Source organism: Osmia bicornis, chromosome 7 (genome assembly GCF_907164935.1).
Source record: "Osmia bicornis bicornis chromosome 7, iOsmBic2.1, whole genome shotgun sequence".
Classification (NCBI taxonomy): Eukaryota; Metazoa; Arthropoda; class Insecta; order Hymenoptera; family Megachilidae; genus Osmia; species Osmia bicornis.
Window position 1 is genome coordinate 2,000,719 of NC_060222.1, and position 16,628 is coordinate 2,017,346.

The following is a 16,628-nucleotide window of genomic DNA, read 5'->3' on the forward strand; positions in this document are numbered from 1 at the left end:
AATTTAATGTAATAAAGGGAGTTGCGTCGCTGTAGTAGAAATTAAATTCTTCGCATACTTATTTATTCTAACAAAATAAGAGATAACTGAGTTCAGGAAGGTTCATATTGGTTGCATTTTTCTATCCCGCATAACAGGGTTCGCGATCGATTCTAACAACGTTTATTATTTCTAAAATTTAATAACGTTCTATTCTTGCTAGCACTTGAAAAAAATTTAAGAAATTAAATTTTATTTATTTATGGTTTTTCTGCATTCCAGAAGAATTTAAAAGCAGTAAGATTCATTTTCAAATCAAAGCATTCATTTTTTCAAAACTATTATTTTTCTAGTCATCATTATTACCATTCGAAAATATTTATTTATTTCTTCATAAATATTGATAATTCTTCTCAATTTTAATTTTTTTATTTGCAAAATATCTCCTATAACATAAACTTAATAAAATAATAGCACTGAAAATCGAAAATTTCAATTTGGAAGTGCAACACGTTGTCGTACGTTATATCTCCTCTCAAAGATATTGTCTGCATATCAGAAAAGATAGTAGGCACGTCTGAAAGTCCTTTAACAAGCACGAAATAGAAACATCCAGTTATCGATTGTATAGAAGCAGTCATTAAGCGTGGCCAGAAGAACAATGGTGTCTCGAAAAGGAACACAAGGCTCTTAAGAAATTTTTGCCTTCGTTTTGCGTCGCGTGGAAACTCATTTCCTTCAACCTTGGTGTGTTTCCCAAGCACACCCGTGGTACAAGCAATATCGAATGTACGAGAGGAAACCACACGATGCTATTACTCGTCGATAACGAGCATTCCCGGAAACGGCAACCAACCAGATGGTCACTTGAATCTCGAACTTTAGAACAACTTTGTCCATCGTGGCAACTACTTAAGATTGTTGGAAAGTTCCAAGGAAATTGAAATAATAATCAGTCATTAGGCGATTGATATTATGGATGATTTATGGTCAATTTAACTTGTTAGTTAAATGATTTTAAAATAAATCAATCACTGGGATAATAGTTTAATGTAAAATACAAAATTGAATTAAAATTGTGGCTCTCTCCATGGTCCATTGTTCGAGGGTTAGCTAAGTAATTAATAAATTACAACAAAAATTTTTCATAAAGGACTATATAGAATAATAATACTATTTTTTTGCCAGAAATGTTGGTAAATTCATGGTAGACTGACAACATTTTTTTCATCCGGATAAATCCTTATTTTCATGTCCGTAGTCCAACGACTTAATCTCAGGCCGAAATGTAGGTCAATGTTTCTTTCGTTGCCGGTTGCAAAGTGCAATTCGGATTTACAAATGCCTCGTGCCTCTTGCTAAATTGCTTCTCCATGTCATATCCTTCAGGGAAACTGTTCGAAAATTTCGCGTGCGCGTCTAGTACTACCTGAATACTTGCTAGTAACCAAAGTAGTTCACCGAAGGCTGATTATTCCATAAATACACGTCGTTTCTGGCTGAATCGAAAAGTTTGATTATAATGGCCAGGAATATTATATCGTTCTAAAATCGAAATCGCATTATCGTTACATGAAATTATTTAGTCAATAAAATATTGTAGGTAAGAATGTTGTAAAATATTTGCATCTGGGATAAACTATGATTTTAAAACGATTAATGATAAAAAAAATGTCATTAGGAAAAATTAAATGATGTCGAATGGAGCACTGTAAGTGAATGGGGGCATTTCAAAGATTTCAGTCATTTGAATTTTTTAAATAGAATATATGATATTAATATAAACTTACCATTGTGTCATATAACGAGTGCTAATGATGAAAACTGGCGAAGTAGTGCGATTAGTTTCGGTGCCATTCAGGCTGCCCTCTGTCCCGTTCATCTCCATTCCAGTAGGAAAAAGTCACGGTGGCATGAAGCTTGAAAACCATTGACGCCTTTATCTCAATACCCAATCATCCCTCGATCATCCTAGAACCAATACAATAAATCATCATTATAAATTTAGTGAAAAAAATACATAATAAATCTGGCACAATTTTATTTAAAACAGAAATTGTTAAATTAAAAAAAAATGTTTTATCTTAAAATTTGTACATTTTTAATTCAATGAAACGATTCGATGAATCATGCAGACTGAAGGTAACTGAAATAATATCTAATGAAACTTTTTGTATGCGTTACAATTTCGTGCTTAGGCATAATTCAGTATACAATGCTTCCATGCTCGACAATAAATTTTTTTCTGAATAGCAGAAAATTACGAAGGTCAAGAAAAGCAAATGCAGAAATTTATCGCATGATCACTATGATTTTAGTTTATGATTCTGATGCAGAGGCACTGCCGCATAAAAAACAATTTGTTAAAATTCTTTCTTTTTCCTTTGGAACAACATAAGTATTCTCTTAAACATTATAGAAAAATATAATTATAATGTTTGGAATAAAAATTGTCTGACAAATTGCAATTCGTTCTATAAAATTCATTTTATGTTAACAAAGCTGTGATTTATTATATTGTGTTTCAAGTGCCAATGTTTGTTCACAGTTAATTATAATATTTTCCAACAGAAGGTAATCAAAAGGTTTTTTTAATTAAAGCCTGAAGGGGAACGTCAGAAGTAGCTCGAAAAATTGCAAAAATAATAGTGGAGTTGATGTTTCCTGTACGTGAGTGTACTGACGCTATTAAATTAAAAGGCTGTTAGAAAGAAGAAAAAAATAGCACTTGAAAATGGATGAATAGTGACCCAGAGTTATGAAATGTACACAAAGTTACTTTGATTAGAATTAGATACCCAAACTTTTTAACAAAAGATTTTTAAATATTAAAAATATAAATCAGTACTATTTTATTTAATTTATTTAAAGTCAGATATCCTAAATTGATAATGAATTAAAAATTAGGCATTCAATTATAATGTTCTTCAGATTGAATATCTTTATTTCATTTCTCGAAGAAATTGCAACTTCTAAAAGATTTAACAATTATGGTAATAATTTTTGGAGAATCACAAAGATATTCCTTTCTACATAAATGAATATCGATTTCAATGAAAAAGTCAGCGATATAAAGAAAGTAGTGATCATCAAGACGATCACAAACGAATCCATTTCGATTGTACATCTCTGTATCGCTTACATCCCTGAAGATGAACAGATGCTGAAAGTATAATACGACGGGAAAAGAGATTTCTCTGTGTGGTGTTCGAGAAAATGTCAATTAGCATGACCTATTATAACATTTCTAGCATCGTTTTGCAGAATCTGCACGAGTCCTGACGTTGAAACCCTTTTTGTAAATGACACCATTAAATAAAGCTTCAAGAACAACAAAATAATGTGCAATGTAAATTTTTGGATTTTTAGAATTTTTTAATTGCATGTGGCTCAAAGAATAAATTTTGCATTCTTTTATGAGACGCTGTTTTGCAATATAAAGCTTTATTTACATTTTGAACGATTCAAGTTTATGGTAAAATTTTAATACTATCATAAATCTTATTTGTGGATAAAGTAAGACCTTTAATACTCCTTTGTACGAACATAGATTTTATTTAGGATGCTCAGGACCATTGCTGATTTTAAATTGGGTTAAGGGATCTGCACATTTACACAGCGGAATATGCATCTGCTGCTACGTGGTAATTAATTAAAAACCAAATAGGGGAAAGAAGCTGAATAAAAACGACATAGTACAAGGGTGTGCATTTGGAAAGAGTTGCATTAACATTTTTCAATTACGTTGTTTCAACAAATCATAGAATTTTATTAGAGAAGAAATTCAATTATTCAATTTATTTCATTAAAAGTGACGAATAAAATGAAATTTTGAGTTGAACTATTACGACTCTCTCCATGGTCCGTCGTCCGAAGATTAAAAATTGAAACGTGCAAATACAAAAAATTTATCTCTTTTTAAATAAAAAATTACAGAGCTTAAGGTCAATTTACATGATGTGGTTTGCCTGAAACGATTAAAATCCGCCCTTTTTGAAATTCGTTGAAAACCAAGCTTATCCTCCACTCAACACCCTTCAACCTTCGATATTCCGTGCTTCATTTTGCACGAACCAAATGCTGTAACTTATCAGGAACTTCAATCTGACCGTCTCTCTTATCTTCCTGCACGTCACCAACGATACACGTATTTCCTTCTTTTTTTTTTTTTATTTTCAAACGAGCTTTCGCGGTGTGTACCGTGTTGCACATGTACACGGTCGATGTGAAACGAACGAGAGAGAGATAATGAAAATGGAACGAGCAGAAGACCGACCTGCACAATTCCCGCTGACGGAAAGTGAAAAGAGGCTGACGTGTCGGAAATTTCGGCCACTGTGTACTTTAACCCTTTCGTTACGAATGATCGCTATAGCGATCTAGTTTTAACACGTGTTAAATACCATAGGGTGTTATTAGAAAGTGGTGATACACATTTAATCATTTAATTCGTCGAATGGCATGAGAGATTTAAGGTTTACGAGAAATAATTAATAAAGTTTCAAAAATTAATGAATTATTGAAAAATTTAAGAAATGACTCTAGTAATTTATAATAATACAATATAGAGCATTAAATTGAGAAAGAGATTAGTTTTTAATATTCCTGGCAAGTTTATATTGGCGCGCGTCTGACTAAGCATTGATATTACTACTGTGAAAACCAAGGTGTTAATACATTGATTTCTACAGTCAAATCAAACAAATGTAACGAAGCAAATTAATATAAAAGGGGGAAAAAATGACAAATTTACAATTTGTCATTTATTATTTTATACAACCGTAATATTTGTTGGCTGATACCGCCATAACGAAAGGGTTAACAGTGACAAGAACTGAAACGATGAAACGAGCCGTGCTACAAAGAGCAAGAAACAAGTCTCATTTCGGCGAAACATGTTGTAGGACACAGAGGCGCGTGAAATTGATGAAAAGATACACCTTTTGTCTCAAGACATTTCGGTTTATTAAAGAGGGAAAACGTAATGTTCGTGCGGCCATATGCTTTCACGTAATAATGCTACAAACACACAGAACTTTTCGAAAGTGTATTAAATTTGGCAAGTTTTTAGAAGTGCTGAGTTAGAAGATTGCGAAGTTCAAAGGTTAAGAAGCTTACAATTGAAGAATGAAAGATTCCAAGTTTCGAAGGTTATTTTCCTTCTTCAGAAGGCTATCAATTTCCAGTGGACTTTGTGTATTAAAAAAGTCTTGCAATTATGTGAGAAATGACTGTAATAAGCCCGAAATTATTAATTTTAGAAAGCACTTCTAATTACAAATTAAACATTTAGATTTTAAAAAATTAAGCTGCTTACTTAAATAAAATAAGTTTGCCCAAAATTGGACCGAACAACTCAAATTTTGTTTAGAAACCAGTTGAATTAATTAACTGGATGACGTGTTCTCATCGTTTTGAAAATTTGCGATTGGTCGAAATCGGGAGGGAAATAGCGTATGTTTATTTAAACGTGTTTGTGCAGGTGTATTTGTCAAGTTACGCGTTATGCTTTTCCCTGATCGCATGAAATACAAACTGTACGGATTTCGGAAACCGTATACGCGTGGCGAATCATTCTGAACAATTGAACCGACAAATCTAGCAACGTATCGACAGAATTCTGGCTAATTCTCTTTGAGTTTATTGTTTTTTTCAATCGACCCAGACCAATAGCAAACCGATCAAGCTTTTAGAGCAGCTTGAAAATTCTCGAACAATTGCTGCGTTCTCCCTTGTTTTTGTTTCTTGCCTACGAATTCCAAACAATCTGCCGTCGGAGCCCTTGTTCCCACGCGGCAGTATCATCCGGGCTTTCTTTGCTTCTATCCGCGAGTACGCTGTTCCCTGTACATAGGCAGCACGATGGAACTCATCGATTACCGATTAACAGTTTTTCAGTGTAACGGGAAAATATTGGTCCACGTGAAAAATGGATTTTCGATTTCGTTCCACGAATTTTCCATGAGAGTTGCAAGTTAGGTCAGATTAAGGTTAAATATCGATTACTACTTTTTAATTGCTACTCTAATTTTAAATTTTCAAAAATTTTTCAATATTTTTCTATTCTTATTTAAAGTTTCAATATTCTCAATTACTATTTCCCAATTTTTGTTTAAAATTTTAATATTTTTTCATTACTAATTAATAATATCAATGACAATTATTTTCCTAATTAAAATTACCTCGTTTTGAGAAAAAATCAATCTGCTTTCAAAAAAGCAAAGACACGTGTGCAATGTCAGATTAAAGCAATCAACTTCACAAACGAATGAATGATCAGCAATGAAACTTCCCTGACCCGTATTAATTGCTAATAAATCGGACAGAACGCGAACCCGTCCTTTTCTCATCGTTTCCGGCGAACAGCCCTCGAGATGTTAGTGAAACGTGGATAATAATTCAGCCTCGTACGAGCTGGCAAAAAGCATTCGCTATTTAGTTTGAGCAAAGGAAGTTGCCTCTTCCAGTCAACTGATTGAATATCCCCCGGCAGCGGAGATGGAAGTCGCTGCTGCAGCTTGGAATTAGATCGATATATAACTACACAAATATATTTTCTCAAAGAGAAAGAGAAAAAAAAAAAGGTCCGTCGATAAACCTGGTTTGCAGGCCTGTTCCCTTCCTGTCGACTTTAATGAGATTCCCCGCGATTAATCAGAATCGATCGTATCGTAACCTCCTCTTTTCACCGCCTGCTCTTCGTCTGATCGATGGATCCGGGCAAACATCGCTGGACAAGTGTGCATCGTCGAACCGTACCGTTATTTCGATCAATCAATCGAGTTGTTCACGACAGTAATTAGCGTTGCTCCGTTATTTGACCAGCTGCGCGTGAAAACTGTTGGCCGAAAATTGTAATCGCTTGCATTCGAAACGCTTTCGCGATTTTCTCAATGGAGGAAGTATGTACAGGACAAATTTGTCTGTCGTTCGCACTAGAATCGTTTCTCTTTTTCATTAGTCGTATAATAGGATTCAATCTAACACTTTGATGGCTGGTGTAGGACAGATTAATTGTAATCTGAAAATTTTTATTTCATTATAGGAAAATGAGGGGAAAATGATTGTAGTGTATTCCAAATAAAAATGGAAATTTTAACATTATCTATTAGAATTAGGGTTGCCATCTTTTTAAGGGAGGAACATAGTATTTTCGTGAAATCTTGAAAAAATATAGTATTCTCAAGTAAATTAAACATGCTTTTTTATTTTATTTATTTTTCCTATATTTATAGTTGGTTTGTGCTTTTAGTATCAATGAATTAATTAACATAAATGAATAGCCGATTTTTTATTAATTTAATTGGAACTTTATTTCTTTCTTCTCGCCATTTGCTGTTCATAATTAAAAGCTGAGACTGGCTGCAACTAGGTTAATTTAGTTAGGTTGATAATTAAATGCTTGTATAATTAACTATGAAGTGAAAATATTGTATTTTATTTCAACAGTAAATAGTACATATAATATAGTACAGGTGGCAACCCTAATTAGAAATTAAATTAGTTTGCTTTTCTTATAAAAAATTAAACACAGTTGACAGCTTCTTGCATTAAATTAACCCCAGATCATTTTTCATTAATAAAATTTAGAAACCCGTTATGAATTTTAAATTAATATACCCATTATAAATTTGATCTTGTCTTATTATAATAATTTTTCCCTTGAATTCTTTTTATATCATAAATTTGGTGGTTAGGGGGAACTGTGTCTAATTTTTAAAATTAAATCGAAAGCACGCAAGATACATACAATAATGGGCCACATAAATCCTCGAGGGATGTTTAAAGCCGCTTAAGAGGAAAACGAGAAGCGTTTATGACGGACTTGCTTACTTGATACTCGGAGAAGATCGATGGCAATATGTTCAGTCATTCAAAGGGACACTTGGCTAGGTATAGTCACGTGGTGTTCGCATGAAAAGTTATTTAGGTGCTTTAATATTCCTTGCGGTAGCACGGAATCCTTGTCCAAAAATTACTAACTCTCCTTTGGACGTATTAACGACCTATTTTCGGACGAGCTAACTCTCAAAGAGCTACTTAAGTACTTTTTCAAACATATTTCCCTGATTTATTAAGGTTGTTGAGAAAATATAAAAGACCTTCAGAAACATCGAGCGAATGTATAGCAATCATTGTCGTTGAAGTTCAAGAATACTTAATGTTGATTCAAAGAATAATTATTTCCATGTAAAACACGATTAATCTTCTTTCATTTACTGCATTCTGTTTAGGAAACCTTCGGTATTTAATTTGCTCCTTGCAACAGACGTTTGACCTATTTCCATTCTTTTTTAAATAGGCATGAAGAATAACTCGTGCAATTTTAGGTAATTGAAATTAACATTGGCCATTAATTATTTTAATGAATATTATCTTACACCTTTCTGGGGGTGGGCCATTTTCCTTAGAAATTGTTTCCTGATTTTTAAATGAAAGCGCGTATTCAAGGCTCCGCAACTCTATAACAATGCATTGATAGATTATGAAATTCCTGCATTGAATGTTCAATAAATTGAACAACGATGCAAATGCCATCAAAAATAGCATTAACGGTTTACGACGAATGCGCATCCAAGTCTATTTTGATTGGACATTACGCATAATTAAATAAATCGCATTGTCATTGATTAAAGGATAGGAACGCATCCCTGTGGGAACGTACGAATCGAACGCAAATAACAATTGTATTTCCCTTGAATTATATGTGATAAGAAGAGCAGAAACGCTTGGGGTTTGCGTGGTTGATTTCACAACTGCTATTGAGTTACAGCAGCCTATCGTGTTTACCTGATTTCCATTGTTTCGTGTAACACGACTAGAGGAGACGTATCGAGTCATACGTGAAAGCTCGATTTACTGTGAAACGCATTTTTTGAAATTGTGATGTAATGGATATTGCAGTAAATAAATCTTTAACGTTATTTTTATCATCTCGACTACTATGTCATCCCTTTATGGATGAGGGTGAAATTTCTATAGGAATCTGTTACCTAGATTATTAGGAATTCTTTTATATACTTGTCTAAATAAAAATATTCACATTAGGTACTATAAATGTTAAAAACAATTTATTTGAAAAATTAAAGGTTTAAATTGATACCTTGCGAGATTCAATATACTCCAATTAGACACAAAAAATAATAGAAAAGAAATTTCACTCCATTTTTTATAGTTTTTACTTTCACAAGTTCAGAGTATACCATATTTGACCTAGTTTTGAAATTATGACAATTTTTCTATTTTAGTATCGGTCCAGATTTATCATCTTGTGATTGTTATTTATTTAGGTCACTTAACCCTTTGAGTATGGAACTTTTCAAATACTCAGCTAACAATAGTAGTCCATGTAGATATTTATTCTGCATTTATGTTTATGCTCCCTTAACTTCTATTATACTCACATAGATGCAATCAAATTTCTAAAATTTCTCAAATTTATATGGTATGTATCTGAAGTGAAACAATAACTATGTGCTAAATTAAGGGATAATTTAAAATATCTAAAAAGAAATATTTTATAACTTTGTTAAAAAGCTTGTTCAAATATCAAACATATTACTGAAACACAAATTCATAACGCCGCCACTCAAAGTATTAATTGCTTGAACTTTAACGTTACAAAAAATAAAATAATTCGAGGAAAGTTGGTTCCGTTCAATCTCAGGAATTTCTACCACCTTTGAAAAGAAGCTTACCAATTTAACTGCAAATTTTTTCCAGCTTGTGGATTCTTAGCACCTATTTATATTTTACGTCGATTTTGTTCAAAAGCTTGAAAGTTGAAATTTGCAAATTACCTATTTTTATTTTTAATAATAGGAATTACAATATTTCTTATAATAAATATTCATTTACAATATTAATATTATTAATTTGTTCAGGATGATATTTGATAAAATTAAATTAACTATCACGTTGCTCTTATTAACACAAAAGTAATTATCAGAAATTACCGGAAATTACATAGAAACAGCGTTTAACATTCAAACTCAATTGTTAATTTCCGATTTACCGCAGCAAGAAGTTTCGCAATATTAAACTTTCTCCGAACCAAGTTTCCCACTTTTGGCCTGTAATTTTTTTGTGACTTTTCATTCGTGACATCCGTGACACGTGCAACGTGACAGAAACGAATTTTCGCACCCTCTCCTGGTTACCAACAAACGAAACGAACTTTCGTGCTCGCCGTTGTATTTTAATCGTGATCAATCATATCCTGTGCAGAAATTGATCTAATTAGCCACCACGTAAAAGCAATTAAAGTTGTTACGATTAAAAGGTCATTCCACTTCGATGATCTTAAATAAAGAAGATTATCAAACATTAATTTCGTGTTGTCAAATTTTGCATGCATTAAAAGATACATATATTTTATAAAAAAATTTATAATTAAAATAAAAGTTCATGAAGTGAATTTTTATTGTTTAATTTTATGTTTTATTTGAAGAAGAAAGATTTGGCAATTTGCAAAGTAAGGTATAAAATGGCTGAATTAACTTCAATTTATTCAATATCGATGATTTGGTGAAACATTTCTGTAACTTGTATATACATCATGAAAACGACGAGAACATCTTGATTATTGAATCTAGAGATACTCTCATTAAAAAAAAACAGAAAGAAGTGGTAGAGAATCAAGGATAAATAAATTCAACATTTGATTTATTGATTTGATGCTTGACCGTGTACTTCAGCATTCAATCAGAATAAAATTGAGAGTAAGAAGACTTGACTTATATCGTGTCCATTCGTTCTTCGTGATTTATTTTTGATTATAAAACATTCTCAATCACGAATTGCCTTATTTAATCCTTGAATGGAGAAATTGGGTCTTTGTCAACCAACAGTATGATTTGAAATTAAAATTTAATTTTCGATGCATTTTCATTTTCCAAATTTTATATTATTTTTCCAGTTTTAATTGATTACAATGTTTACTCTTAACAGCTTAGAATGATAATTTTCTTTTTCTTTTCATATTTTCCTTATCTCCACTTTTGCTAATTTAAGTTATTCTTTTAAAAATCGTCTAAATTGTTGTTGGAAAGTATTGAAAAGCTAGAAATTGTTCATAAAAGGTGAAATACTTATTGCTCAAGATATTCGTGACAGGTTTTCCCGTATTAAGTTAAATACAATTCACGAAGGGTGGCGTGTGCTCTCAGCTTGTCGTGCTCTTTATCAGCTCTTTCGCGAAATGTGCTTCGTCGTTCTTCGTGATATATTGCACTCGTCACAACTATTTATCCAGAATATTTTTTTAACGATCGCATCCAATGGATTCAACTGAATCTTTCAATTGATCTGCTTGCAGATTCCAACAAATAATCCTTTCTATTCGATGTGCTAATTTAATTTGTTTCTTTGAAGTGCTCTCGCCTCGTTCTCTTTTTAAATACCTATACCATGGGGATAAAAGTAGTTTCAATGCAGAGATTTCATGGGAAATACTACTCTGCGAAAAAAAGTTCTCTTTGAACTATTTAATCATGCAAAGTAGCGAATAAATATTTGCAATATTCATTAAAAAATATGTAATAGCAGTTTTGGTAATTTACAATTTAATGTACAAATAGTAACGTGAACTATACATACTGCAATTCAGATGCAAAGTCATCTTGACCCATAACTAAAAATTTTTTAGTTAATATATCTTACATAGAAAACGTCTACAGTTAATATACATGGAACATTTTTAATGAAAATATTTCAAATATTTCAAGAGTCATTGACTTTTTTAACATTTTACCCTAATATTTTTTTTTGCCCTGAACAACCATGGGCATATAAATGTAGCTGAAAAAAATAGACGGAGGGAAAAAACCTTCTATATTTTGTAGATTTAATTTCTGGGTCAAAATGACTCTGCATTCGCCATGCGAAAATTAACACGTTAACTGGCATGGCGATTACCAGTGACCGACGTCTCGAATTTTGCATAATAAATAGTTAAAAACATCGATTTAAAAATTCAAATTTAAAATTAATAAATTGGGCCTTTATATGCAAATTCTCTCTGTAAATGAATTATAATTGTTTCATTTTGAATTTTCGAGCTTCTTCCAAATTTTTTAGACAATTATTCTGTAAATTGGTTAATTAAATTTCCATCGACTATTTCCTGAATTTCATAATTATTGATCAAAATAAGGGCAAATGTTCATTTTATAAATCTATATATTTACTGGAGTATCCATAAGTCAACTCATTACGAGATGTTATACACCGGTAAACGTGTTAGCGAACAAACTTTTCCGTTTCATTTATTTTTCAGACTACCACGATCACCTCCTGTTACGTGATGGTTATGAATCTTTAAAAGAGTTGTTACGTACTTTCATTCGTTATTTATGTCACTATAAATACATTAGGGGAATTGCAAATAGAAACAGGCAAGATCTATTGTAATTTATCGCTCTAAACTAGCATGAATTAAAATGTTATTGTATTGAATTTTGAAAATTTTAAGATTTGTAGGGGAGCAAATCTTTTTCTTAAATTTTATATTAACATTATTACCAATCATTACCATAATTACCATTTTTATGGGTTTTAAAAATACAGTTACGTGAATAGATGCCATTTTTTAATACCAATTTCACTAAATTATTGCTTCTTTGATATATTCCAATTTATTTATTTTTGATGTAAAGTGTGATATACGTTGAATGTTGGTGATTCCAATGGTAATATAATCTCATTTCATAAAACGAAATGTGTATAATAAATTCTTCACTGGAACACATGTCACTGACGTATCCTACATTTATCAATATTATCATTCCATCGTGCATTTTCCTATATTTTAAAATATTAAATGGAATACAGATTATTTGATGTGTTATCTTTAACTTCAAATACTGCTGTAATTGCATGTTCCAACGCTGTAACTGTTGCGTTAAACTCATCAAAAGTTTCATCGAATAGTAATCTCATTCTCGATGAATCTCATCTATCATTTTGACGATATTTAGCTTCTTCTGTTAACATTTTCTAATAATTATTAAAATCGCTTATAATTAATTGAAATTCTGCCCCATAAAAGAATAGGTAATACTTTAATTATTACTTTAATAATTTAATAAAATAAACATTGTTAAACTACAGTAATTTTTATTTGTACTAGTTGATCTAATAAATGTTTCAAGCTCTATCCTTCATGGAACGAAGTGACCATGACAGGATAATACAAGCACAATTTTCTCTATCCACGAAGGCTCGACTAATCGATATTTATCGATTATACTTTGGAAGTTCAGCTTTAGAACGCACGATCGAGAATCCTTTTACACTCCTTTGCCATTTAACCCTTCAATTCACACATAGCAACTTAATATTTATTCTTGAGCCATCCATTATTCAGGATTTGTCATTGAAACTAAGCTGAGATTCAATATTCAAAGCCTTGTATGAAAAATGTGTATTTTGTAAAATCTCAATTCTTTTCAATTGTGCCCTAAAATTTCGGGCCTAAATGTTCCACGTTTCAATGATACCAAAAGAAATATTCAATCAGATGTCTATACCAAGTTCGTCGTCTAAAATGAATAAAAGAATATCCATGGTCCGGTTTCAACAGTATTCATTTTTACGACGGCGTTCCTTCTATCTGTTTTCAAGCCTGTGGTGACCCGAGTATCGCCTGGTCGAGCGGAATAAATGGTTCTGGAGTCCGTTTACATCTAGGGGAAAGGGGATTGGCAGCGATGATGACGATCAGAATTTTTCACCTACCGTTGAAAATCGTAGTCGATTTTCGAATCTGAATAAATTGCGATAGTTTCAGTCGGTCTAAAGACGCGTTTTACTTTCGACGAGGTCGTCGATGAATTTACATTTTGTTTAACAAAGCACGATCGTTGGAATATATAATTTTTTCGATAATCGATCGCCACTCGCACGCACCTACATTAAAGCAGCATCGTATATGGCGAGACTTCTAGTGAAAGGGGGTTGCCTTTAGAAATCCTATATTATTCAAAACAATGTTACAAATTTATAGAAAATTTATGGTTTGTTTTGCAAATTTGGCTATTTTTAATTAAAACCCTTTTTGAACCAATGATTTTTAGGGTTAATATAGACTGGCATAATTTTGAAGGTATTTAGATTTCTGGATTATAGTCAAAATAGGTACTTATTATATTTATAACGCTTGAAAAATTAATATTTTTCTCCAACTTATAGATATTTTATTTTCAACCCTTGAAAAATCAACATTTTTTTCAAATTTACAGCTTTGATGCCGGCTTGTAAATGAAGTATCAATAGAAAAAAATTAATAAGCCACCCCTCAACAGATAATGCCAAGAATGCCTCATTTCCCGGAGTTTTGTTTAATTTCCCCAAGACCTCTTCGTTAAATCGTATCTTACTAAAACCCCGAACACATTGTACGAACTTTCCCGCCGTAATTAAAGAAGTTCTCGAACGTGTTCGATCTGGCCTGATAAGGCGAGGGTGTACGCGTCGGAAGTAATTAACATCGAGATGCCGAGAATAAAATCGTAACGCGAGAAGCCAGGGTGTACGGGGGGGTGGAAAGTGAGTAAAGACAGGCAACAAGTAAACGAATAACTCACCTTGCGTACCCTTCGAGCGAAGGACTGCGCCTAAGTAGGCCACGTAAATCCCCGGAACTTCAATTCTCGGTGTTCCACTTCGTCATGTCTAACCGAGTTCTTAGTTCCATCTTCCGGTGCTTCGAAGTTGTGCAATCGGGTACACCGTTATCGGTGTCGCGACTCGACAAACCGTGGATATTTTTCGCCCTGAACGCATCGAGAGAATCAGTTCTTCAGGTATCACTAATTATTCCAAACGTGATACCCTGAACACCGATTGATAGGAGACGATCTCCGGTAGCCAGTTCTTCAGAGTTCAGAGGATGCTCTGATTGATAAGAAAAGGAGCAAGCTGATCATCGCGTATCGGAAGCATCCTCGAGGATGTTCTACAGGCCCCTACGATCGTTTCAACGATCGCGATCGATGTCCACTGTCTTTCGTTCTCACCCGCGCACCACATAACTCGAGCTAGTGTCAGGATGTCGTTTAGGGTTGAAGAGAGAGAGAGAGAGAGAGAGAGAGAAAAAAATAATGGCAAGGATAGGAGGAGCGAATCGATGACGATGACGTCGAAGAACCGTATCGTCCGTTTCAAGAGTAATCTAGAAAGACATTGTCGGTCCTTGGTCGACGGAAGGACTCGTGCGGAAGCGCGCGACTTCCGGCTGTTGTCGCGATTCAAACTGCGGCCCGAATGTGGCACGACGTCGGTGCTCGGCCAACGGACACGCGGCGTGAATTCAAGTGAGCGCCGTTTGAGCGTCGCGATGCCGTGCACCGTCGCCAACCTCGTTCCAGGGAACGCTTGCGCACCAGTGTCCGGCGCCCTTCGACGTCCCCGTACCAGGGATGAATCGTTTCTACGTCGCGTTGTTATCAATTCACCTAGTTTTCTTCATAATCGCCGGGAACCCGGGGCGTCGGTTCGCCCTGTGAATTAACAATGAGCCACTCGATCGTGCTGACGACACGTGAACATTGTCGCCCAATGATTTTTCGTCGTCCGTCATCCGAGTGAAGATGTACCACTGTTGCTCTATTTGATGTTCATTGCATTTCTTGCATGGATATGTTTTTTGTTTCTTATAATCTTTTTCTGGGTGGGTACTTATTATCATTTTAATTACGTTACACTTGAATTTTCATTACCATTTGTAGATAAGAAAAAAAAAGAACGAAGGTGCTGAATACCATTAGCATAGCATTAATGATACGAAGAAGAGATTGGAAATTAATTATTTCTATCATTAAAAAATTCTCATTATACCGTGTTGCACCAAGCTTAGTCATTTTTAGCGTAAACACTAGGCACTTTTAATTGCTATATTGTGCCTCAACCCCGAATCCCAATTTTTACACTGGAAGTCGCGCACTCTCTCCAAAATCACAGATAATATTAATATTACAGTAGACTCTCGTTATATTGCCGTGGTATTCTCCTTATCACGTAGTCCTACTAATTATACGAGTTTACGTCGCAACGCGGAGTGATCATGTCGATTAGCGTACAGCTTTCGGAGATACACGACACGCTGCAAACTGTGCAACGGCAGTAGGTCGGCGCATGCAAAGCTCTATCGGTGATCCCAATCTTCTCCTTTGACGAGGATGTGTGATCGAGCACAGTCCAAAATTAACACCGTGCCACAGGAGCTACGAGTGAAGCAACCTACCGTCACGAATACAACACAGAGAAATCAGTTGATTTGCCCCTTTGGTGCAGCCTCTTGATGATTCTTTTGATAAACTAGGTTAAAGAAAAAAATATGTTATAGTAATTCATAAAAAAAAATTCACACCCCCTTAATTAATTATACTATTCAAAATATTTTAACTTGTCTTATACTATTTTTGATTAAACATCACCTTTAAATCGTACATAGAGTCACCAAAGATCGGCTTCCAGTCCAAATATTAATTTTTTTAATAAATTATTTCCAATAATTAAAATCAGTCAACAAAAATCGCAACAAAGTGGCGACCACTTAGCGAGTTTAAAGACCAATTAAAATGGTTGAATCTCAGTTCCTGCATCAAAGGAAGTTACAATCGTTAGGCCCAAGGCGATTCAGCTAAATA

General features: G+C 33.6%; 1 protein-coding gene and 1 long non-coding RNA gene across 4 annotated transcripts in view; one reads left to right on the forward strand and one right to left on the reverse strand.

Annotated features, from left to right (window-relative positions):
• The window catches only part of LOC114881461 (muscarinic acetylcholine receptor gar-2), a 37,644-nt gene extending 22,416 nt beyond the window's left edge, over window positions 1–15,228 (reverse strand). For both annotated transcript variants that reach the window (XM_046286516.1, XM_029198264.2), the window contains exons 1-2: window positions 14,565–15,228; window positions 1,770–1,950 (exon numbers count right to left, since the gene is read on the reverse strand). In XM_046286516.1, the coding sequence (XP_046142472.1) occupies window positions 1,770–1,867 (98 nt within the window). In that variant the 5' untranslated portion in view covers window positions 1,868–1,950; window positions 14,565–15,228. The remainder of the gene's footprint in view (window positions 1–1,769; window positions 1,951–14,564) is intronic.
• LOC114881498 overlaps window positions 1–16,628 on the forward strand; it is a 94,999-nt gene that overhangs the window by 23,637 nt on the left and 54,734 nt on the right. The gene's annotated exons all lie outside the window — the stretch shown is intronic.